The sequence below is a fragment of the Parus major genome, chromosome 3, assembly GCF_001522545.3.
Source record: "Parus major isolate Abel chromosome 3, Parus_major1.1, whole genome shotgun sequence".
NCBI lineage: Eukaryota > Metazoa > Chordata > Aves > Passeriformes > Paridae > Parus > Parus major.
In genome coordinates, this window is record NC_031770.1 from 108,397,447 (window position 1) to 108,421,333 (window position 23,887).

General features: G+C 42.1%; 2 protein-coding genes across 10 annotated transcripts; one reads left to right on the forward strand and one right to left on the reverse strand.

Moving 5' to 3' along the window:
• Window positions 1-1,977: 1,977 nt before the first annotated feature.
• MMUT (methylmalonyl-CoA mutase) lies at window positions 1,978-19,116 on the reverse strand. Of its 3 annotated transcripts, none has more exons than XM_015621510.1 (13): window positions 18,800-19,030; window positions 16,458-16,837; window positions 15,179-15,546; window positions 14,264-14,421; window positions 13,871-14,042; window positions 12,242-12,490; window positions 11,849-11,960; window positions 10,454-10,569; window positions 9,814-9,929; window positions 5,626-5,757; window positions 3,923-4,070; window positions 3,651-3,818; window positions 1,978-2,395 (listed from the first exon to the last, which is right to left on the reverse strand). In XM_015621510.1, the coding sequence occupies exons 1-13, from the start codon at window positions 18,991-18,993 to the stop codon at window positions 2,267-2,269; spliced, it is 2,442 nt and encodes an 813-aa protein (XP_015476996.1). In that variant the 5' UTR covers window positions 18,994-19,030; the 3' UTR covers window positions 1,978-2,266. The 3 variants fall into 3 exon arrangements, with proteins under 3 accessions (XP_015476996.1, XP_015476997.1, XP_033368998.1); XM_015621511.2 differs by lacking the exon at window positions 18,800-19,030 and adding an exon at window positions 19,040-19,116 and having other exon boundaries at window positions 2,267-2,395; XM_033513107.1 differs by lacking the exons at window positions 1,978-2,395; window positions 3,651-3,818 and having other exon boundaries at window positions 4,000-4,089.
• Window positions 19,099-23,668, forward strand: CENPQ (centromere protein Q). Of its 7 annotated transcripts, XR_004496550.1 has the most exons (10): window positions 19,368-19,461; window positions 20,196-20,351; window positions 20,656-20,713; window positions 20,848-20,962; window positions 21,115-21,183; window positions 21,706-21,835; window positions 22,055-22,174; window positions 22,248-22,358; window positions 22,428-22,505; window positions 23,084-23,098. XR_004496550.1 is itself a non-coding variant. In XM_015621516.2 (9 exons), exons 2-9 carry the CDS (start codon window positions 20,199-20,201, stop codon window positions 23,210-23,212), a joined length of 852 nt encoding a protein of 283 aa, XP_015477002.1. In that variant the 5' UTR covers window positions 19,099-19,202; window positions 20,196-20,198; the 3' UTR covers window positions 23,213-23,668. The 7 variants fall into 7 exon arrangements, 6 of the variants coding, with proteins under 6 accessions (XP_015477002.1, XP_015477003.1, XP_033369000.1 ...); XM_015621516.2 differs by lacking the exons at window positions 19,368-19,461; window positions 22,248-22,358 and adding an exon at window positions 19,099-19,202 and having other exon boundaries at window positions 23,084-23,668; XM_015621517.2 differs by lacking the exons at window positions 19,368-19,461; window positions 22,248-22,358 and adding an exon at window positions 19,099-19,202 and having other exon boundaries at window positions 20,659-20,713; window positions 23,084-23,668.
• The last annotated feature ends 219 nt before the right edge of the window (window positions 23,669-23,887 follow it).

Consider the following 23,887-nt stretch of genomic DNA (forward strand, 5'->3'; position numbering starts at 1 on the left):
CTATCTGCCAGCTTTTGGCTCTACCAGTAAAACAGCCATCAGAGAAATGGTTGCACACAGTTACCAAATAAACACAGCTGAGCCTGTAGTTTTCCAGCAATACAGACTGAAAACCATATGAGGAGCAAGAAATTCCAGGAAATAGTGAAAATGCCAGGAAAAGGTGAAAATGTGGCTGCTCCCAAAATGATATGGACATCTCTGGATCCTTGCTCTTTCGGAGGTGCAGCTCCAGCTCCTCCAAGCACAAGTCCAAAGAGGTGAGCAGCCTTGGTCGGATGAGGTTTGGCAGGAATGTGGCAGTCAGTGAAGGATGCCTTCTGTGTATCCCAAATGGCACAGTGGGAAGGGAAGGAAGCTCCCAGCAGGAGGAACTGTGTCCTTCAGCTGTTGCTGGCTGAGGTACAACAGCTCTTCTGCCACAGAAGCTGTTGGAGCACTTTAGGATCAGAATTGCTGAAGTTGGAAAAGACCTTTAAAGTCGTGTCCAGCCATCAACCCATCGCCACGCTCACCACTGAACCGTGCCAAATGCCACATCCACGTATTTTCGGAACAGTTTGAGGGCTGGTGACTCCATCACTTCCCTGGGCAGCCTGCTGCAGTGCTTTACCCTTTCTCTGCAGCTGTTCTCTGCACAGGATGACAAAGGCATTCCCAGGTAACCTTCCTAGCAGTGTCACCCTGCAGATGCAGTCCTGGCTCTAACGGCTTCCATGGGAGCTCCTGAGATCCCAAATTCCCCCCTGGCTAGGGCACAGACACGACTGCAACTGAGAACAGCTTGCTGATTCAGTACAACCGTAACACCACGTTTGTTTGGTTGTTTTCTTAAGTTTTGAGAAGGTAATTTATGGTCAAATTATAATTCCATAGCTATTTCCTACCCAGCCCTGGACTGTGCTGTCTTTTCAGAGATGGAAGCAGGATGCAAGCACTGAGTTCAGGAGTGAGTCTGGGCACCTCATGTTTGCAATCACCAGTGCAACCACCTCAATTAAAAAAAAAAAAAAAATTAATTAAAAATTCCAACTGATCTGACCTCTCACATATTAGGAGTTTTCTCACCACTCTGAGGTTTACAATGCAACACTCAACCTCAGCCAGCCACCTTTGGCTTCTTTCTTTCCACTGAAGATAAATGGAGCTCCCTATCCAGACGATGACATATAAAGTTAGATAATACAACAAAAATTCTGATTTGTATTAAAATAAGTTAGAATTCAATGCCTTGCTTTGAAAAATCTTCTAGGCAGTCTCTGGCTATTGAGGCACAGGAATAACTTACAGAACTTCTATAGAAAATTTCTGTTAATGTTCAATTTTCCATCTATAAAATAAATTGTGATTCACTTCAGAACAAAGATCAATTATTTGAGAGAGGTCATTATCCAGAAGTTATAGCATGAGGATAACACTGCAAAGACGTGGATTCCACCCCATTACTTTGCCAGCAATACTGTGCAACTTAAACTTTGTCTTGGGTTCTTCTCTCATCCACATAGCTGAGACAGTTTTGCTGCTCATGAATGTAAAACACAAGTTGTTTGACGAATCATAGAGTGGTTTGGGTTGGAAGGGACCTGAAAGATCATCTTGTTCCAACCCCTGTCCACTATCCCAGGCTGCTCCAAGCACCATCTAACCTGGCCTTGAACACTTTCAGGGATGGGGCAGCCACAATGTAACTCTTTATAAAATCTATAGATAGATAAACCGTAAGTTTTGAATTTCATGGCTTAATAAGATACAAATGCTGTACATGGCAGTAGCCTGTATAGGAGCAGCTGTGCACTGTGCTCTGTCCCCATCACTGCCCTACCCTGGGAAGCCACCATTGCTCAAATCAAAGTGCTGTTGGATTCAATCCCATCTCTGCTGAATGAGTGATCCTGCATGAAGACTTCTAGGTCTACTATAACTGCCAAAAAAGTTCAAAACAAGTTCTCTGCATGCAAAAGAGATGAGGCAAAAAAGACCAACCAAAGAGCTGCAGCAGCTATTTTATTTATCAGTATATCTGGAAAAAAAACCCAAACACACTTATTTGAATTCTCTTCACTTCCTGAAGTCATAGCTCTAGAGATAAAATTATCTTGTGGGTATCTATATGAATAATCTTCAAATAGAACAAGCAGAGAGTTTAGAACTTTCTTAGAAAGCACAAAACACGAGGCCAGGGGGCAGTGGGAGCAGAGGTTTGTGGCTGGCCATCCCTTGCTGACAATCAAGTGGTCAGTGTAAGGCTGATTGTGACATTTCAGAGTTACATGGATTGCTGTCTCTTCTCCAGGCACTTCTCAATATCATCCAATACTTGCACAGCTGCTTTTGGAATACGAGTGCCTGGACCAAACACATTGGCAACGCCAGCTTCATACAGGAAATCATAATCCTGTTGGAAAAGAGATTTAAGATCTACAGTTAATAGTGAAAAAGAAAATTGATAATTGATTTATAACTGGTACATGCTCTGTCCTCTATGCTGGGCCTGAGAAAACAGTTAAGTCCCAGAGTGGCAGCACAGCTTCCAGGAAATGGGAAAAGGGTGGAAGTTACAAGGCAATAAAAAATACTAAAAGGTATCCATAGGAAATAGTTTATTTCTTTAGAATCAGACTAATGGCAATCCTTGGAAAGTATTCAAAAGTCAACTTTATATGAGTCTCAATAACCTAACCTAAATTTGATCTGACTTCTTATTTTGAAAATACTACTTTAAACAAGGGCTTGGAGCAGATGACTGCCAGTGGTCTCTTGCAATCTAGAGTTAATCTAATTTTATGAATGTCCTGAAATTTCAAGAAGACATGGGAAGCAGTTCTGTATTCTTTCTTCTGTATAGGATATATTACACCTTTACCAACCATAGGGTAGTAACATCCCATTGAGAGATACTGGACAGAACACAAATTATTTCCTAGAAAAATACTATGAGTTTTGTTTGTTCAGTTTAGAATTCTGCCCTTCCCAAATAACTACTTAACTGCCTAGAAAAGGGAGAGGTGTGGGAAAAGGGAATAACAGGGAATTTATGTGCAAAATCTGTTTGGATCACTATAGACAGAGGATGGTTGTAAGGTGATGGAGATGGGCAGATTGTGCCTGAGCTAAGGAAAATTAAAAGATGAAACACAGATCTGATTGCAAGGGAATTCAACGAACTGCTTAACAGTTTAGGAGAAAGCAGAGGGAATGAGAGGCAACACATGCCTGATGATGGGGAAGGTAAGGAGAGGCTGAAAAGTGAGTGAGATGTGCAGTCTATGGGTGATGGGACCTGCCAGGGGCCTTAGTCACTGGCTGTGGCTCTTCCCAACCACTGCTGAAGTCAAAAAGTCTCTTAAGACAGAAGCCAGCCTGTACCAATGATATGCAAGGACTGGTGATGTGAAACAACAGAGCATAAAGAACACCTTGCTGGAGCTCATCTTTTCACAACACAGCTGTATCTTCCATCCCACACACACTAAGTTAAACCATGGCATGGTGTACAGAAAATCAGACTGGGGGGCCCCACCTTGCAGATCTGTGCTGGCCCTGGTGACTGTACAGAGGAGCCTTCAGTGCTCCGACGCTACAGAACAGAGGAAACAGCCAAACAGAGATAAATCAGTCTCTTAGCTCGATGGAAATGATGCTGCCTGTACCTGAGGGGGGATGACTCCTCCACACATGACCAGGATGTCAGGCCTGTCCAGGGCATTGAGCTCCTTGATGAGTTCAGGCACCAGGGTTTTGTGCCCGGCAGCGAGCGTGCTCACCCCGACACAGTGCACGTCTGCATCCACCGCCTGCTGCGCCACCTCCCGCGGGGTCTGTGTGCAAACAGGGTGTGGGACAGGGCACAGCCCAGGGGCTGAGCACGCATTCCAGGGAGAAGGGATGCATTGGGAATGCTCTGGGTGCTGCTCAGTCCTACCTGGAAGAGGGGACCTATGTCCACGTCAAAGCCGATGTCTGCGAATCCGGTTGCGATGACTTTGGCTCCTCTGTCGTGGCCATCCTGACCCATCTTGGCAACGAGGATACGAGGCCTGCGGCCCTCACGGTCCATGAACTTGTTAACTCTTGTTGAAAACACACATTCTGTCAGAGTAAGTCACTGAGAATCGTTGGAAGTATTTCCACACATGAAAAAAGCACTTGCTTCAAGTGTAGCGTAATTGCATCAAATAAAAACATCTTCCAAGTCATGGTTTGGCTGTGCAGTCTGCTCTCTATGTTAATATTCATGTTATGCTATCACTAGCTCACTTCTTGTATTTACCAGCCTTAAAAATAAAATATTCTTTATTTTAAAAAATCTTCCACTACTCTTTCGCTTTCTAACAGGTAAAGTACTGAATTCTCTGAGGGTTTAATGAGCTGAATTACAACTCAATAAAACACATTTTTTTAGTTTTCAAGAATAATTATAACCCATTATTTCAAAAGTACTCCACACAGATGGGTCCTGGACATCACATTGTGCATTATCATTCACTGAATGAAAAAATCTGTCCATGGAAGGATTATTTTATTTCCTATTCTGTGCAGTCATTCCATTGCCCCTCTAATTTTGGATAGTGGAAGTTCATATTTCTGTTGTATTGATGCTACTGTGTAATCACAGCCTCAGATATTAACCTGTCATTTTGCTGCTCATGATTCAAGTACCACCAGGATCTGTCTGTGGTTACAGGCTGGACTCGCTGATCTTGTAAGTCCTTTCCAACCTAAATGATTCTGTGGTTCTAGGTAAGAAAGGGAACTACATTTTGATTTTCAAGTGGTTAGTTCAGTTCTCTTTCACATAAAAGCCTAATTTAAAATAGTTAAATTTAAATAGCTAGAATAAAATAACAATGGTGACATTTCCTAGCACAACTACTTTCAAGTCAATCTAATCATCACCACTGCAGAGCCATCAGTAATTCCCTTTCAGGAGAGCCTGATCTCTTTAACGGGTAAACCCCAGCACAGCAGGGACTGATGAGCATCGATTTGTGCTGCATCTCCCACAGCAGCAATTCAGGCTCTGTACCCTTGAGGGCAGCAGTAAAGGCAGAAGCTGAGAAAAGGCCCAAAGAGGCAACTGTTTTCACACATAACAACATTTCCAGATGCCTTCTCCATCGGGGTATGAGTAACACCCAAAGACTGGAGGTTGTATGTGGATATCCAGACAGATATTAGCAACAGCTTAAGGAACAGTAAGAGTGAGATTGCAGGAACAATTTATGGGCAGATCAAGATGAGGTTTTGTAGCATGAAGGCTGGAAATGTTTTAGAGATGACTATTACACAGCCTTTAAAAAAAACAACCCAATGTACAAGGATTTCAGACAATGTTTCTCAGCTTCTTAATCTTGTGGCTGCATAGGCTATTTGAACAAAACCTTCAAATCATAACTTCAACATAGTTTTGTTTGCAAGCAAATACAACTTCAATTAAGTTTTGACTTTGTCTTGTTGTACTTAATGCTTATCATTCTACTCCCCTGCTTACGAGAGTGCTTTTGCAGGTCATTGTTTTCCCCAGGGATGTCACTCAGGCTTGGGAAATGGTTTTTTAGGGCACATGTACATCCTGGATTAAATCTGAGGCTATTACACATTTGGCTACCTGGAAAGAGTTCTCACCTCTTGATGGCATGAAGGATTTCATCACTCTCCCCAAACTCCTGGCGATAGGCCCCGCTCACCATGCGGTCGCTGGCTTTGTGCTCCCCAAACACCTTCTTCATGGCATCTGTTATCTCCCCCACGGTGCACCTGAGGCACAGACAGAAAACATTTATATTTATCAGCAGGCTGAAATGAAAACAGAACACAGAATAACTGGCACTGGCCCAACCATTTGCCTTGCTGCTGAACAAATTTACTTACACTGATTTCCCTTTCAGTGCTGCAACTCTGAACATCTGACTCACCCCACTGCCACCCACAGATGGAACATGTAAAGGCATTTTTAAGAAAATACTTTATTGCTCATTTGAGAATTGATTTACAACTGGCAAGGCAATGGGGAATGGCAAAATGCTTCAGGAAATTAAATCTGATTTTCTCAATGGAGATTTTCTTTGGAGGGGGCTCAGACTGAAAGATCCTGCATTTGGATTCATGCTAAAATACAAAATATAAATCAAGAGGGGACAAAAAAAGGAAGAACACACAGAAGAGACTGAAACCTAACATTTTAACAGGAATTTATTTGCCTTTCCCTTTATTTTAGTGTTTATTTATTTTAGTGTTTTTATTTTTATTTTAGTGTTTATTCTTCTCCTCTACTCCTGACACAGCTCCTTTACCCACTAAGTTGCAGAAGGATCTGGGAAATTTATTTACATGCAAGTTACAAGTTTTGTTTGCTAATGGACACACTGTACATGTTTGAAAAAATATTTCTGTTGTATTACTAGAGAGAGAAGCAAACTAGGCTGTGCTGTCATCCTGTACAAACATCTCTATTCCAAAGCAATAAAAAAATTTGTGCTGAATACAGCTTGCTGCAAACTTTGTCAAAGGTGTAATTTTTCTCTAAACGATCATTTTTTTCTTTCTCTGATTCTGCTGCATTTCTTCTATATTTTTCTTTCTCTTCCTGGCTTTCTCAGCCTCCTTTGGACTGAATTCTTTTGGGATCCTCCCTCGTGGGAAGCCCTGCTTATATCAGTTCTTTAGGTTTGAAGAAAACTCTGAGCTCGTTAGAATCTTGTTTCTCATGTTTATTAAAAGGTCATCACAAAACTTGGCAGGTCTCTCCAGACTAACTGCACAAACTTAAATCTTTGCAATCTGGTACATTTCTTTCTTCTGATGGTACAACAAGGCCTTGTGGCTCACTTTGTGTCTGATGTACAAAATGGCCCCGAATTATGCAGTGCTTTTATCTTTATACTTATTTTTACCCAATTAACAATAGACACGTATATTATTTTTCTTAATGACCCAATGACCCTTCACCTGTGTGCCACACTGCAGAATTTTCTAACCAATCACCTACTATTACCTAAAAACCTCTAGAAGAAGAACATGAAGAAGAAAGAAGGACAAGAGACAACACCCTAAATCCTCCATCTTGTCTCCTGTTCTCTAAACTACCTTTTCACCCAGTGACTTAAGAAAACTTTCTAATCTACACATACTTTTAGCTTTTTTATCTAACTTTAACAGTTGTTTTCATGTATCACCATGAAAACATGCTCATGAATTTCATACTATATGAAATTCAGTGTTTTTCTGGATCTTAGAACTAAGTATCAGAAACAAGGGCACACACTCTGTATCCCGGACTCCAACATTAGGAATGAAAAAAAAATACTACTCTTCTAAACCACTTTAAAAGTGTGCTTACAAATACAGACACCAAAGTAGTATTAAGTATATAACTAATTAAGCTAGCACATTTCAAACCTCTGGGATTCATATTTTCACGTGCCATTTATTCTCTAGAACTCCCTGAAAGGAGGGTGGAGCCAGATAGGGGTCAGTCTCTTCCCTCAGGTAACAAGGACAGGACAAAAGGAAATGGCCTTAGGTTGCACCAGGGGAGGTTTAGGTTGGATATTTGGAAAATTTTCTTCAATAAAACAGGTGAACAGGCTGCATGAATGTGGTTCTTATTGTATAGAAGTGTGAACGAAATTTTCATGTTACAAATGAAAAATAAATGAGGTATAAGCCGGTGGGTGGGATAAAGTTGTTTTTGCGTACTGTACAAAAATGAAACACACTTCATTCTTCTCTAAGACACTGCTTCTGAAATCCTTGTGTTTTGAAAATTGTATCCTAAATCTCTGCAACCCTTTAAATCTAAATTTAAGTAAAAACAAGAGTTTTGCTTTTAAACTACTCATAAATACTTTCTTGCTGTTTACCAAGAATTTTTATTTTTTTTTTAATCTCTGCCACATATACATCCACAATGGAATAGCTGTATCTGGAGCCAAGAATACAGCCTCTTTTCTTTACAGAGTCATTTTTTATCAGTCTGTATTTGTGTGTGACTCTCTCCCAGTGGCTCACAGCCAGCCACAGAACCTAAATACCAATTTGGAGAAAGTCAATGACCATAATGTGCCTGTTAGAGCTGGGACCCCGTGTCTGCTGAGCCTGAGCTGCTGCTGCTCCTCTCTGCGTTTTCCCAGTAAGCAGAGGCAGCAGTGTAAAATCATCAGAGGAAGTACCACAAGGACACAGACTGGGCAGAAAAAGAAGCAGCACAGGCAGCTGCACTGCATTTCTGCCTTCCCTTTCCACCACTGAACTGCAAGTCTAGAGAGGGACACAAAAAGAGCACAGCAGGTGAGGGAAGAGAGAAAGAATTTGGCATAACCCATCCCACTTTCCTGTAAGGGGGTTTCTCAGGAGACACAAGGCACAGAAGGGAGGTATCACTCTCATTCCCGGTAACTTTACATCTGCCTTATTTCTTGGGCTAGAATAACAACATTTACCTTTCTACTTGTGTTTGTCAGCACTGAAATCTCTGTACTAGTCTGTACTCTGTACAGAATCTCTTCCACAGTTCAGCACTGACAATTCTGCACTATTCATTTTAGTCCAAGTGACTTAAATTACATCATGCTCAAAATCCATCATTTTCCATTTAGCAGGAAAGAGGCATCTGTCCCACTCATGCTGGTGAAACTGGCCCACTTGTTTACTGCCTGTGAAGGGTGAATGTGCTAATTTTGAAACCTTTTCCCATGTTACCCCCAAAAGGAAGGCTCTCTGTATGTGCTCCCAGAGCTCACAGTCCTCCTTCAAACACTCCGTACCAGATGTCATGACAGCTTCTTTCTGTGCTCACATCCCATATACAGTTTTGGGGCAGAATTAAGTCTTGTGTTTGGAACTTACAAAAATGAATCTTTAGTCTATTTATTAATGCTTTTACAGTTAACAAAAACGAGGTCACCAAGGAGAGAAACTAGGACTTAACTGGTCAATTTTGGTACAGAAGATAAGAATCCCTTGTAAATCCAACACTGCCCTCCTGTGACCTTCCCAGTTCAAATACAAATGTAGACATACTACTGGAGATTCCTGACAGGCTGTGGTTCAATGTATTTAAAATACAGTTATTAAGTATTCTAGGAGTGAGAATGAAGGAATTTGAGGCATGACAGTTAAAAGAGGGCAGCACCCCAATAAGGAATGAATTTGCTCATATTTGGGCCATTTAGTAAATTAAGAAACCGACAGACAGGATCTATCCTAGAGACTGATGCTGACCTTGAAACAGGAAAGAAAACAGCCTCAAAAGCACCTTGGGTGAAACAAGGAGCTGTTCCACTGGACTCTAAGGATTCCTCACACTGCTCAGTAACATTTCTTACAACTTTGCCTGACTAAGCAAAAAGATTTCTCCTTCAGCCAAAAAATGTTTTCACACCAATTTGTGGTGCAAAGAAAGATGAAGCAACAGAGCATGATGAAACTGTGAATATCCATTTTCACATCTCAGACACTTCTTAAACTCCTTCACCCATGAAACAACTGAGTGACAAAGAAACCCAGTTATGTCCTGGAACTGGTAAGAATATGAGTTGTAAACAGCAGAATGTGTATGAGCAGCCTCATATCATATCAGACTCTTTATATCTGTAGTGTTCTATGTGAGAAATCAAAGCATTGCCTTAAGAAGCTGTAAAATGTAATGAGTGTATCCTACAATGTGAAATTGCAGCCATTATTTATTCCCACCTCTAAAGAAAAGCCCCAAAACTCCAATCTTGCTGACATCACACCCAAGAAAAGTTAAAGGCTGAAAATGAACCATCAATTTTTAAACAAGAATTGGCTGTTCAGCTCAACCCCTGGTACCTGGCACGTGCTGCTTCCACTGCCAGAGCAAGTAAGTTGCCTTCCCCAGTGGCAGCACATTGTGTGAGAGCAGCCAGGGACTGCTGGGCTGCTGCTTGGTCTCTGCTGGCCTTCACCTAAAGTGCAGGAGAGACACATTGAGTTCAAAGAAACCACAAAGTGAAACGCGAAGTCGAGTGTGGAAGACTGTCTAATTTCAAATATTAATTCTGGATATGGAACTGTCAATATCCTCTTCCTATTTCAATGAGATTGGAAGTCAAAAGGCATCTCAGGCCTTAAAATGTGTACAAGTGCATAATAAAACCCTAAAACAATTTTATCTACATTTTCATTGATTATGAAAGTGGAAGTTGACTTCTGGTTCTGTAACCCTCAGTAGCAAGCACTTGACAAAAAGCACTCAGCAGTGAGTGATTAAGCAATATTACAGGCTTTTAGAGCAAAACATTGCATAGATGGTTTCTATCTTAGTTTCAGAACATGTAAAGCTCTCAGTTTTTAAAGTTTTTATATTCCTGCTTATCCACTAATGACCAGAGTGGACTCTCACAAATGGGAAAGTCAAACTTCTGGCAAGCTGCCTTTACTCAATCTGTGTCTGCAATTACAGTAAGATATTTAAGAAAGTTGTTCCCACCTTGTTGATTTTCTCAATCTGCTTGGCACGGACTACAGAGTTATCAATGGCCAGAACTTCCACGGTCTCCTCTTTCTCTAGCTGGTGCTTGTTCACTCCAACAATTACTTCAGACCCTATTTTTAGAGGAAATACCAGAAACTCAGAACACATTTGCAAACTACTCTGAAAAGACACAATGTTAACAGGATTAGAAGATTTTGAGCATTATTATGCATTTCTTTACTCATATAACCATACACATTTAAAATATGTAAAATCTGCTCTTATAGAACAGATTCAAGTTAGTATTTTCCAGATTTTATGATGAGAGATTAAATGCATGAACATTCAAGTCAGTGACTACAGCAGCAGAAAAAAGACAAGAAATAGAACAATATTTATCTTGCAAACTGATTTAGTAATGAGTCTCTAAAATACATTGGCTATTTTTCTCCTTTTAAGCTTACATAAGTGTATCTGACAGAACTAAGCAGAAGTGCTGGTCTCCTGCTCTGCACTTACTTTTCTGATTTAACAGATAAATAAGAAAGTGAAGTTCCTACCTAAAACTACTCTATGTGCATTAAAATTAATTTTTCATGCTGTAAAATTGTATTTTAGGTTTCAATCAGTATGGACTTATCAGCTATTTTTATTTGCAGTTCCTGATAACATTAATATGCTCCTTGAAGCAACATGAAGTAATTTACCTTACAAGAGAAAACACAGAACTTTACTGATTATTTTTTATTGGTCTTAATTAAAATCTGCTTCAAATTTATCCTCCATACAAAGAAGTCCTTATAACTTCTTTCATGTTTGAGTTATCCCAAGTTTCTGTTCCTAGATTACTACTGGAATGCAGATTACAAAAAGTGAAATAGAGTTTTAAGCACTCATGTATAAATATCTCCACAAATACTTACTCTGTGAGTACATATACATATGTATAGCAAACAAGGAGCTGTATCATCCTCTGCTGTGATCTGACCATTCAGGGGAAAAGGGCAGTTCTCCAGAAAACCCAGGAATTTGGCCAGCCACGGTGAGTATCGCCATCTGGTGGCATTTCTGCTTTTAAACTCAGCAATCACAGCTTAAAGCTCTTACCAGAAATCAAGCGATTCACTACTGAAGGCTCCAAACACTCCTTTAAAATGGTGTTTCTACTGCTTTGTCTAATCTAATCTTGAACATATCAAGCAAGAATTTTCACACTGGTGCTGTATTTTGTATGTACTGTCTCTTTCCAGAGCTTTCACTAATATAAAACCATCACCATTTTTTCTATCACTCACAATCTGCTACCCCCAAACTGAGAAATAAAAAACCACAATGAACATGTGTGTAAAAAACCTTTCTACCGAAGTATTCTATCGGAAATTTTTTCCTCTTTCATCCCCCTGCTCCTACCGGAGTCAATCCTGGCTTGTCTCCGGGCTGCACACTCTTCAATACGAAGTTTGGGGATCCCCTCAGCAACAGCTTTGGCCATTCCACCCATTTCTTCTATTTCCTCAATAAGCTGAGAAATGAAAAGGATTGAGACAATGAGTAGTAGCAAGGTTTAAAAATTGAGCTTTGTACCTGTGCTATCACCCACATTTCAAATTTTCATTAAACCTTTTTTATACGGTTCTGCGCTCTAAACTATTTTGTAAAGTTTATTTACAAAGGCATCACTGAAGCAGAAGTGTAAACTAATTCCTAGATTAAAAGTTACCAATTTATCAAACAGCTCCATAGAAGACATTTTTCAAAACTCTTACCCCTAAAAGTTTCCCAGAGAAGGTTTTGCAAACTGACCTTCAAAGCAGCCTCATAGACATCGTTGGTGAGGCACTCCATGAGGTAAGATCCTCCCCAGGGATCTGCCACTTTGGGAATCCCCGATTCCTCCTGGATTATGATCTGTGTGTTCCGGGCAATGCGAGCACTCTTCACTGTGGGCAGCCCCAAGGCTTCATCAAAGGAATTGGTGTGCAAAGACTGTGTCCCTCCAAACACCGCGGCCATGGCTTCGATGGTGGTGCGGATGACGTTGTTGAAGGGATCCTGGAAGGAAAAGGGGAGCTCTGAAGCTCAGTGGTTCTGCCACGGGGCTGAGGCAGGTTAGTCATTACTGCAAAGAAACACGTGCAAAATTCCCCACTGGAAGACTGTAATCAGAACAAAAAGCTGAAAGAAACCTAAATCAAATGGATTTATCACTTGTCAATATCTTAAGAAAAGAGATTAATCCATAAAGAAAGCCAAAATGATCACTGTGCGAGTAAACTGCTCACAGTAACAAATCAAAGCCTAATTTATATTTGGTGGTGTTTCAAAGAACTTAGTGAATCCAAATCATAGAGGATGGAACAGTAGACCTGATGTCTTCCATCCTCCAAATCCAGAATTCTTGGGGCAGTGAACAGTACATGTGGCAGACAAATTACTAGTCAAGATGTGTTTTGGAACTAAATGTGCTTAAATATTTTCATTAATGACAGCATCACATAAGGTAATTATCGAAAACTGTGATTTGGGTAAGTAAGAATGTAAAACGTAATTTATGAGTAGCTACCTATCTAAAGGCATCTTAAGTATGTTTGCTCTCTGAAACTTAAAAGAAGAAAATATTTCACACTGAGAAGCTATATTAAGATAAACCACAATGTTTAGAAAAAAATAAAGAGTTTGATCTAGAAAGAAATACAGTTACACTGCACACTGGAAGACAATTGAATATAGTTTTGGTAATAATAACATTTTTTCACTCCCACAATACTTTTAATTGGAGGACCCACAGAGGCCACTGTTCAGAAAATTCCACTGTTTTAGTTTGACTGTGTTGTTGTCATGTAAGTAAACATTACATTTATTAAAAAACAAACAAACAAAAAAAACCAACAAGGCAGAGAAGTCAACAATGCTTACAATCACAACCTAAAAATAACTCTCATTGCATGACTTTGAGCAACAGGCCTCGGGATCAGAGTTGGAACCCAGCTCTGACCTCACTCAGGAAAACTGTACACACTCCAATGATTTATCTCCTTGCTGTAATGTAAATCAGCAGAAAGAGCAGAGTGCACCCAGTTTCAAAGGAGCAGATGAGCTGTAACCATTACTTCTCTCTTCAGCAATGAGCATCAGTGACTCCCTTGATTGCTCAAATGAATTCTCAAGACAGTGATCCTGAGAAAACAGTGCCTCTACTACTTGCTGACTGCACTGCATTTTGGAAGGATAACTCACAGGAAAAATCCAGGAGAGAGCTTCATCCTCTGAGTCCTGAACAGACATAAAGGTGTATCCAATGCCAGAGTGCACATTTGTCAAACTGAGAGCACAGCTGCTGCACCTTTGTGAGTAACACCAGCAGCCCCCTTTAAGACACGTACCATGAGAACAACTTTAAGTAAGGAGGTTGATAAGAGTCCAATTTCTAACCTGCTCAGTGAGTGACCAGCCCGAAGTCTGACAGTGAGCTCTCAGCAGAAGAGATTTGGAATCCTTGGGCTTAAACATTTTCTCAATCAAGTGAGCCCACAGCCTCCTCCCCGCTCTCAGCTTTGCTATTTCCATGTAGAAGTTCATGCCAATTCCCCAGAAGAAAGAGAGCCTGTAATAGGAGAACATGAACAGAACATAACATTGAATTGTTCTAATAACTCTGGATCAGTAATGGAGAGACCCTACAGCAATGTCTCTGATTAATATATTTTCACAGTTGATGGGGATGTTCCTATTTGCTTGTATGTGTAAAAATATTGAATTTGGTATTAAACTCTATAGAAGTTTTACCAAAAGTTAGTTTTATATTTGCAAATTTCTTGAGCTCACCTAGGTGCAAATTCATCAATAGTGAGGCCAGCTTTAAGCCCAGTTCTGCAGTACTCCAAGCCATCTGCTATGGTATAAGCTAATTCCAGGATGGTGTCAGCTCCTGCCTCTTGCATGTGGTACCCACTGATGGAAATGGAATTAAATTTTGGCATATGCTGAAAAAAAGGCCAAAAACAACAAGATACAAAAGGATATAACAGCAGAGGGAAGCATCAAATATTTGTTCTATCAACATTCACACAGAATAACAGAATGGTTTGAGTTGAAAGGGAGTTAAAGGTTATCTAGTTTCAACAACCCCTGCCATGGGCAGGGACACCTTCCACTATCCCAGATTGCTCCAAGCCCTGTCCAACCTGGCCTTGGACACTTCCAGGGATCCAGGGGCAACCACAGCTTCTCTGGGAACCTCTGCCAGGGCCTCAACACCTGCACAGGGAAGAATTTCTTCTAATATCCAATCTAAATGCTTTTAGTTTAAAAATGTTCCTCCTTGTCCTGTCACTATCTGTGTAAAAAGTTGTCACTATTGGTGTAAAAGGCTGCTCTTAATCTATTTTATAAACCCCTCTTAGGAAATGAAAGGCTGCAGTGAGGTTCCCCTGGAGCCTTCTCCAGGCTGAATACCCACAGCCTCTCTCAGCCTGTCTCCAGGGCAGAGGTGCTCCAGCCCATTCTCTGAATTCCTTGTTGACTGCAAACACAACCCATCTCTACAAAGATGTGTTTGCAGATCTGGTCTGACTCAAACTTCAAATTTATATTATAAGTGATATGGGATCTTAACTTCTCCTACTGGCCCTTTCCACAACCACAATACTCTTCTCTATGATGCCTTCCCATCTCTTCTTTGTTCTCCAAAGTGCCTCATAAACAGTTAACCTAATAATAAAAGTTATAAACAATGAATACCTTTGAGGTGTACTGGAAGATGTCAGCAATGATCCGCATGGATGGTTCTGGGGGGAAAATGTAGGTATTTCTGACCATGAACTCCTTCAGGATGTCATTTTGGATTGTCCCTGTCAGCTTGGCCTGAGGCACTCCCTGCTCTTCCCCAGTCACAATGAATGTAGCCAGCACAGGAATGACTGCCCCGTTCATTGTCATGGAAACTGACATTTTCTCCAAAGGAATTCCATCAAAAAGGATTTTGGTGTCTTCCACTGTGTCGATGGCAACTCCAGCCATTCCAACATCTCCTCGAACTCGTGGATTGTCTGAATCATAACCGCGGTGAGTGGCTAAATCAAAAGCAACTGATAATCCCTGTTGGCCAGCTACATGAGAAAAAGGAAAAAAAACCCCAAAAAAAACCAAAAAAAGATAGTTAGAAGTGTTGAATAGATTGCATTAGGATGGGATCTAAATTTATTAACTTTATTTTATGTGATTCAGGTTTGGATGGCAAACTAAATTTTGATTTAAACACTGTTCCCTCCCCAAACCTGTCCAAGGTCTAGTAGTCTTAATCTTTAAATGAAAAAGTTTTTAATTGGGAAAAAAAAAAGCCAAAAAGGTAGTCCTTACTTTAAAAATTACTGAATAACAGCTCACCCACAAATTATAAATATGCCTAGAAAGGCAGTGTAAGAGCTTATACACATAACTCAGCTTGGCTTAGCTGGGAACAGAAGTGTCATAAACTCTGTCATGTTACCTTCTCTTTATCACAAACTAAACACACACTGTTCCCTGGCTCTGCTGACACACGTTGTTACTTGTAAATCTGCAGGGAGAGAAAATTGTTCATATGAAGCAGGGAACAGGATGGCCAGAGTTCTTGTTGCTGCAACCTGAAAGAAGAACTCAAAACTCTGCTGTGCCCAGGCATTCCCTCCTCTGACCAGTGACTGGGCTGTGCTACCAGCTAACCCAGGTTACCACTTCTGCTTCAGCTCCATGACCTCAGCTGCTTGAATCCTGGGATGGATCCAAATTATGTCTATGTGTTAAGGTACAACAACTAAAACCAGTATTTAACACATTCATTCTTCACAGCAAAATGAAACAAAGGCACTTCCAGAAATTAACTTCCAATTTCCCAGTAATAAAGACTGTGCCACTGGGAAGGCCTTATCAGAAATCCAAACTCACAGCATAGAATAATCCCATTTGCCATGTAACTAACTGAATTTGTGTCCCCCTTTGCTTCACAAGGCAGTGTGGTTTCCCAGACCAGCTGCCCCACCTTTGATGTTGTCTTTGTAGAACTTGTTGCTCTCCTCCACTGTACTGAAGCCAGCATACTGGCGGATGGTCCACGGCCTGTACGTGTACATGGTGGGGTAAGGCCCTCGAGTGAAAGGCTTCACCCCTGGCAGCTCCTCAGGGAAGTCCTCCGTGTCCCTTTTGGAGTATAAAGGCTTGATGTCAATCCCCTCTGGGGTGTGCCAGATTAAATCCTTTGGGTTCTTGCCTTTCAGCTGCTTCTGAGCCAGGGCAGCCCACTCGGGGTGCAGCGGCTGCCTGTGCAGGGAGCGCCAGGCCAGGAGTGCGCAGCGGCGTGGCTGCAGCCGCAGGACGGCATCCCCGGCCCTCAGCATGGCTCTCCTCGCAGTGGGGGGGAAGCTGGACAAAATAAAAACACGTATTTTGCATTATCATATGCACCTAACATAGGAGATGTGAGGATGTAGAGGTCAAGCAGTTTGCTAAAGCCAAAACAATCCCTCAGAAGAAAAATGAAACATCTTAATCACACACTGATTTGACAGACAGCCCTTCCTCTTGCCTTTCAACCGGGAACAGAGTTCAGGAAAAATCCTACATTTTCCTCTAACCAAAGAAAAAGTTCCCTCAACTTATCTACATCCACATCTGAGATGTGTAAATTATTTCAGTCCCTCAGCATCACAGTCATTAATCAGTGACTGAAAAGCCAGTGTGAGGCATGAAGATGGCATGGCCAGCTACCCTCTCACCTTCACATCTCTTTCATCTAGGAATTCCTTAATGTCAAACAGCGATGCTTTTCCAGGGATGGGGCAGCTACAGCTTCTATGGGCAACCTGTACCAGGGCCTCATCACCCTCACAGGGAAGAATTTCTTCCCAATATCCAACATCAAGGAGGTGCTCTGCAGGAAGTGAGCTGTCAGAAAATTGCTGATATAATCATACACTTTGGAAAAGATGGCTTGGGCTGGATGGAAACTAGAGATAGGCTGAAAAAGAAAGGAGAAGAAAAAATATGGTATGTGAAAACACAGGGACAATACAAAGCTGCAATACAAACTTGTCTCACCATGCATGAGACTGCTAGGGGCAAGAATGTGAATAATTCCCTATGAGGGTGGTGAGGCCCTGGCACAGGTTGCCCAGAGAAGCTGTGGCTGCCAAATCCCTGGAAGGCCAAGGCCAGGTTGGATGAAGCTTGGAGCAACCTGGGATAGTGGAAAATGTCCCTGTCCATGGCAGGGGTTGGAATGAGATGATCTTTCAGGTCCTTTCCAACACAAACCAGTCTGTGAGTTCAGTAACTCCTAAAAGCTGTAAGCTCCTTTGCTTCTGCTCTCCATACCCTATCCTTGCACTTTACAAAAACAAAACCTTTACAGCTTGGCTCCAAGGGTCAGTCACCTCCTCACTGCCTCATCTCTTTTACAACTCCCAAGAAATACACACTTTCCTGACACCTTTATAAGAAATTCTGCATAAAACTGAAAAGCACCTGTATCACTGCAGCAACACCTCCAAACATGTGCTTTAATACTATATATGGTAAGTGTGGTATGCCTATAACCTGAGGAGCACAGAGGAGCTCCTGAGGAGAACTCATGCCCTGTGGGGATTGATGCTGCAGCCAGGATTGAAGGCAACCTGTGCCCATACCCCTGTATGGGTCACAGGATGGGTCAGGCTGGAAGGGACCACAGTGGCTCATGTGATGCAACCTCCCTGCTCAAGCAGAGCACAGGGCATGGACAAGTGTCCAGACAGTTCTGGAATATCTCCAGTGAGGAGACTCCACACCCTCTCTGGACAATCTGTTCAGTGCTTGGTCACTGCACAGGGAAGAAGTTCTGCCTCCTGTTCAGGTGGAACTTGCTGGGATCAATCCCTGCCCATTCCTCTGGTGCCATTGCTGGATCCCCATGGAGCAGAGCCTGGGCCCTGCTCTGAGCCCTCCCTGCTCACAGGGACACCCAGGGATGAGGGCCCCTCTCAGCTGGGGCTCCCCTCGAGGCTGAACAGCCCCAGCCCCCTCAGCCTTTCCTGGGCAGGGAGATGCTCCAGTCCCTCCATCATCTTTGTCACTGGGCACTGCACCCATTCCAGGAGCTCCAGGTCTCTCTGGTCCTGAGGAGCCCAGAACTGGACCCAGCACTCCAGATGTGCCTCACAGGGCTGAACAGAGGGGCAGGATCACCTTCCTGCTGGCACTGCTCTTCCTAACGCTCACCAGGATTATTCCTGCCTCGGTGCTGAATACTGCATTTACCCTTGTTCAGTTTCAGACAATTCTTCTCTGCCCATCTCCCAGCACACCCCGAGGGAACCCCAGAGCCGCCCTGCCAGCCCCTCTCCGCACCTCTCCCTCCTCAGCACCCACAGCTGACAGGAACGCTCCGCTCTCCGGCCCGGGACAGCGCCCGCCGCCACAGCCCGCCCCCAACACGCCCCTCGGGCGGCCAATGGGGACGAGGGCCCGGGCCAGGGGCTGGAATAGGGGATAAGGACAAGGAGAGCGGCAGGGCTCGGGGCTCCGAACATGGACAGGGACATGGAAAGGGATCGGGGTCAGGACAGGGATGGGATCACCCCCCATTACCTGCCACCGGCCCCTCCGTCAGCGCACGGCCTCTGCGCACGCGCGGTGGGCTGGAGAGGCGCTGCGCGTGCGCTGCGGGGAGCGCGGGTTTATTTAGTAACGTCCCGGTGGGCTGAGGCGGGACCGGCGGCAGCGCTGAGGAGGCGGAGGCAGCGCCGGGAAGGTGAGGTTTGAGGCTAGATGAACCGGGAGGAGGGGTAAGGGGTTTGTGGAGATGTTATCCGCGATGCTATCCGGCAGCACTGGGGGAGTGGGCATTTGAGGATGTGAAGGAGTCTGGGTGGGAAGGACTACAACTCCCAGCATGCGCTGCGATTGGGTTAAGTACCTAGGCGGCGAGAGGAGCGATGCATGCCGGGAGTTGTAGTGTTGTAGTCCATGCCGTTTTTGCGGTTCGCTGTGAAAGCTGTCCCACAACATTGGTAGTTATGGGCACGGGATTGGCAGGGTTTATTTACTTGGTTTAGGGCTTATTTAGCTGGTGTGGAGCTTATTTTCCTGGCATATGGTTTATTTACCTGTTTTAGGCCTCACTAACCCGGCCAGGGTTTATTTGGTGTCAATTTCGACTGTTGCCTGGTGAACAGTGACAGGACCTGGGTGAGGCAAAATGTGGCCTGAGGGAGTGAGGGAAAAGCTGAATAAATCCTGGTCGTGGTGCTTTTGAGAAGGGTGATGGGGTTTGTGGTTACTTCCTTCTGTGTGACCGCTTTTCCCTCTGTCTCTGTAGTAATTTAGGAAAGAAACTGTAAGTTTAAACTGCATCAGGGACTACCGTGCTTAGATGCTAAGGTAAAATGTTCTGGTAATTGGATGATTGCACTGAAAATTAAAAAGATAAATCATAGAATCACAGAATGGTTTGGGTTGGAAGAGGCTTTAAGGATCATCTACTTCAAGCCCCCTGCCATGGGCAGAGGCATCTTCCAAGTGGTGATGCTTTTTTAGTGGTCCTAAATTTAGGTAAATTTACAGGCTTTGGGTTCTAGGTTAACAAATATTCAGACATTTCATCTCCTTTAGCCTCATTTGGGGCTTATTGGGTTGAGCCCAATTTCTATAATTTTGTTTTTTAAAGTATGGTTTGCACTGTATGGGTTATAATTTCTGGATTTTAATTTTGTCTCTGTTTGCTCCTTTTTTCATTGGCTTACAGATAATGAAACCCCACCACACATCTTCCAATAAAATGGGGAAACCAACTAGTGGGAGATCAGCAAAAAATCCTTTTAAATCGCAAAATCAACAAGGGCCTTCCAGCAAAAAAAAGGGAGCAGATGAAGAAGGAAGAAAACAAGGTCAAAAAAGACAGGTATTCGTTTTTTTGGATCAAACAAAGTAGAGAAGTAACTGGGTGAGGGCGGAGGGGAAAGAGGTATTTTTTCCCATTTTTTTAAATTGCAGTTTATAGAGAATAATTCATTAATTAAGAACAATCCTATTGAGGAAATGCCCAGTGTGAAGAGCTCTTTTGAGAAGTCTTCAATAAAGCTGCTTTTTTTTGTGATCATGTCAAAGACTTTTGTCAGACATTGGCATAGTGAGTTCATGGGAGCAGATTGCAGTGCAGAGGTTGTCTCAAAATTGCCACATATGCTGTAAATTTTTCCCTTCAGCAGGTCCCTCAGAAAGTCAAAAGGGAAGTTAAGGAATTTAAGGACTATTCCCCTGCAGGTAGGGTCCTATTCTTTGCTGTTAAATCTGAACTGTTTTACACCTTTGACTCCAGTCTGACTGAATTGAGTCACAAAGCTGTTTGTCTGGATTTGACAAGTCATACATTTCCCATTTTTCCTCTGTGATAACAGGAGAAAATGGTTCTTCAAAAAAGGTGAAGCTGTCCAGTGCTACAATAGAATCTTGGCAGCCTCTCTCAGAGAACAGTAGGCTGTTCCTGGAAAATATAGTGGATTCAGTAGTACTGTAAGTGCCAAATATTCTAGTGGTTCTGCTTTGTTTTCACAAGGAATAAAGTAAAAATTGTATTACTTGAACTGCAAGTCAGTGTGGTTCTTGATGTGTTCTCTGTGCTTGCAGGCTTTGTGATGGAAATTCTGCCTTTATTTTCTTTCCAGATCTGTTTTGTCCCAGCAGAGGAAGAAAAAAGATGATGTTCAGAAGCACCTCAATGTACTGAAAAAAAGGTATGAAATTATAAATTTAAAAAAAAAAAGAGGGAGAGAAGAGAATTCTTCTACCCAGTTGTTTTGTACCATACTTTGAGGGTGAGCTAAAACTTTCTCTTTCTGACTTAAAGCTATGTATTGTGTTTCATAAAGGCAGGTTTTACTAAAATGATCATCATTTGGAAGCAGTTAAAAATTCTCTTGGAACTTAATTTGAAAAGCAGAAGGGTCAGAACTGGGAAAATATTAATTAATGTCAGTTTAGAGTCAGGCAATGTAGAAGCCAATGGAATATAAACCACAGGAGGTCAGTGCAATAGAAAACATGAGACTATTGTGATTTCTTGTTCCTGGTTCCTTCCTACTCCACATGATTTTGGAAAACAATTTAGGGCAGTTTTTCTTTCTGTCTGCAACCTTTTACTTCACTGGCAGCAATTAAATTTAAAACTAAAGTGAGGTTAGGTTTTCCCCAGAATTTTCTTTTTGCTTTGTAAAGAACTCCAAACAAACCATGCTTTCCATTTTCTGTAATTAAAGGATACTGAGAAGTTTCAAGTCTTTAAAGGTGCCTCCAGGGAAGCTGGGCAACCTGAAGAGTATCCTGAGCCTTCAAATGGCAGAGAAGCAAATGCTTGAGACAAATGAGGAGTCTCTGGTACAACTGCAGGTATGAAAAGCAGGGAAGGGTGGAAATTACATTTACCACACTGCTGGCCATGCCTGTGCTGTTATGGAGGAGTGTCCTGTGTTCATTATTGTCACCCACCTTGGCTACAAAGCTCTGTCTCTTCTTGGATGTTTTTTCAGTGATTCAGTGTGGTCTGTGGGAAAGACCCACCATCTCTAAAGTAAATTTTCTTCTGGTTTTGTGTCTGTTTTGTTTTAGGAAGAAATAACTGAAGCAGAACAATCAGCAGAGCGCACTGAGGAAAATATGCAGCAGCTGAAGTACAAAATCCAGGTGCTCAAGAACCAGCTGGAGGAAGATGAAAAAGATGCCAGGAAGGTATTTCTCATAAATACTTGTGTACTCCTGTAACCTAGACTTCCAGAGCTTTCTCAAACAAACTGTTTCTCAGGCAGTGTTGCTTAAGGGAGGCCTCATTTGCCTTTGGAAATGGATCTTCTTAATCTTTCCATCTTCAGCTGCAGAATTAAGAAGTTTGGTTTCAGAAGCTGGATAATGACAGGTTATTTTCCTACTTGTGTGCCTGATATTTGGGGGTTTGGATTGTTTTTTCATTCTCTTCTTTTTCTAGATATTCCAGGAAAATGACAGTGGAGCACTCCACCTCCCAGAACTCCCCAAGCACAGTTTGCAGGCACCCATTTTGCAGGTGAATGTGGAATATATATTTGTCTTTTCAGAGACATTTTGGTTATGAGGAGGAAGGCAGAAGATACTGCTTTTATCCCTTAAACTCTGCCAGAGGGAGCAATTCTGAAAATTCAGAACATTTGAATAGGTTTTCATTTTCCTTTTTTAATGTTTTTTTCTTTTCATTGAGAACTACATACTTATGTTTTAAAACCAGGACTAAATCCTAAAAAACTCCTCATCCCTGGAAGTGTTCAAGGCCAGGTTGGATGGGGCTCTGAGCAACCTGGGATAGTGTAACCTTGTGGGAGGTGTCACTGCCCATAGAGAGTTGTAACAAGCTGGTCTTTAAAGTCTCTTCCAGCCCAAACCATTCTGTGATCTTATTTAAAACATCACATGTCTTTTCCTAGAAGTCCTATGGCCCTAGGGAACTTGTAATTTCTGAAATATATCTGTAATTGCTGGAGGAGGGACTCAATCTGTGACGCTGAATCTTTTGTTTTAGCTGTAGCTGGGCTGCATGAAAGTGAAATTCCTGTTGCAGTCAAGAAAAGCTGGTTTTTATTTGTTGTCTATCATTTTTTCCTTCTTTAGGAGGAAATTTTGAAGGTAAAGAATCAGAAGGGCCTTTTAAATGATATGAATGCTATTCAGCAGTCAGCTGACTTGAAGAACTTGTTAACCCTCATTGAGAAGACCTATGAGAAGGTGGATTTGCTTTGAGAAGCCAAATGTGTGGAGTCTCCATGCTGAGTTTCTGAGAATCTGCTTTCTTCCTAATGGCCTTCCTGTTGTGACTGCTGAATTTCTGTTAAAACATTTTCTGTTAACATTGGTATATAAATCTGTGTGATTTCAGTCATCTGTCAAGGTTTTATTGGGTTTTTTTTTGACCTGTGCTGACTTCTAATGGTGACATGTCTATCCTGTCTTAGGACAGGGGAAACAAATGGATCCTGGGTTATTTGGGTGTTTTTACAGAATAAGGGAGCTATTCCATTGTATTTGCACTTCTATATGTGTAAATCACTTAAGGCATTGTTTTTAACCAAAGTAGTTTTTATCTGGGGGTTTAAACCCAAAACAGGTAGTAAAAATAAGCTTGTTTAATACTCAGTTGTAAACCCCCTGTTAAACTTTCTTACTATTTTTTAAATAAACTCTCAGTTGAAGAAGTAATTTTCATTACTTGATACAAAAACCAACATCAAACAACATAAAGTACTTTCTCAGGTTAAATTACCTGCTGGAAGATAGCAGTGCTCTTTACACTGACTTGCTTCATAAACTCTTGTTCTTCTTGTTTACAAGCTGCTGCTATTCTTTATGAGACAAAAGCTAATTATCTTTCTTCTGTGAGGGCTTGAAAGCTTCTCTGGAGTTAGAATCATGGAATAT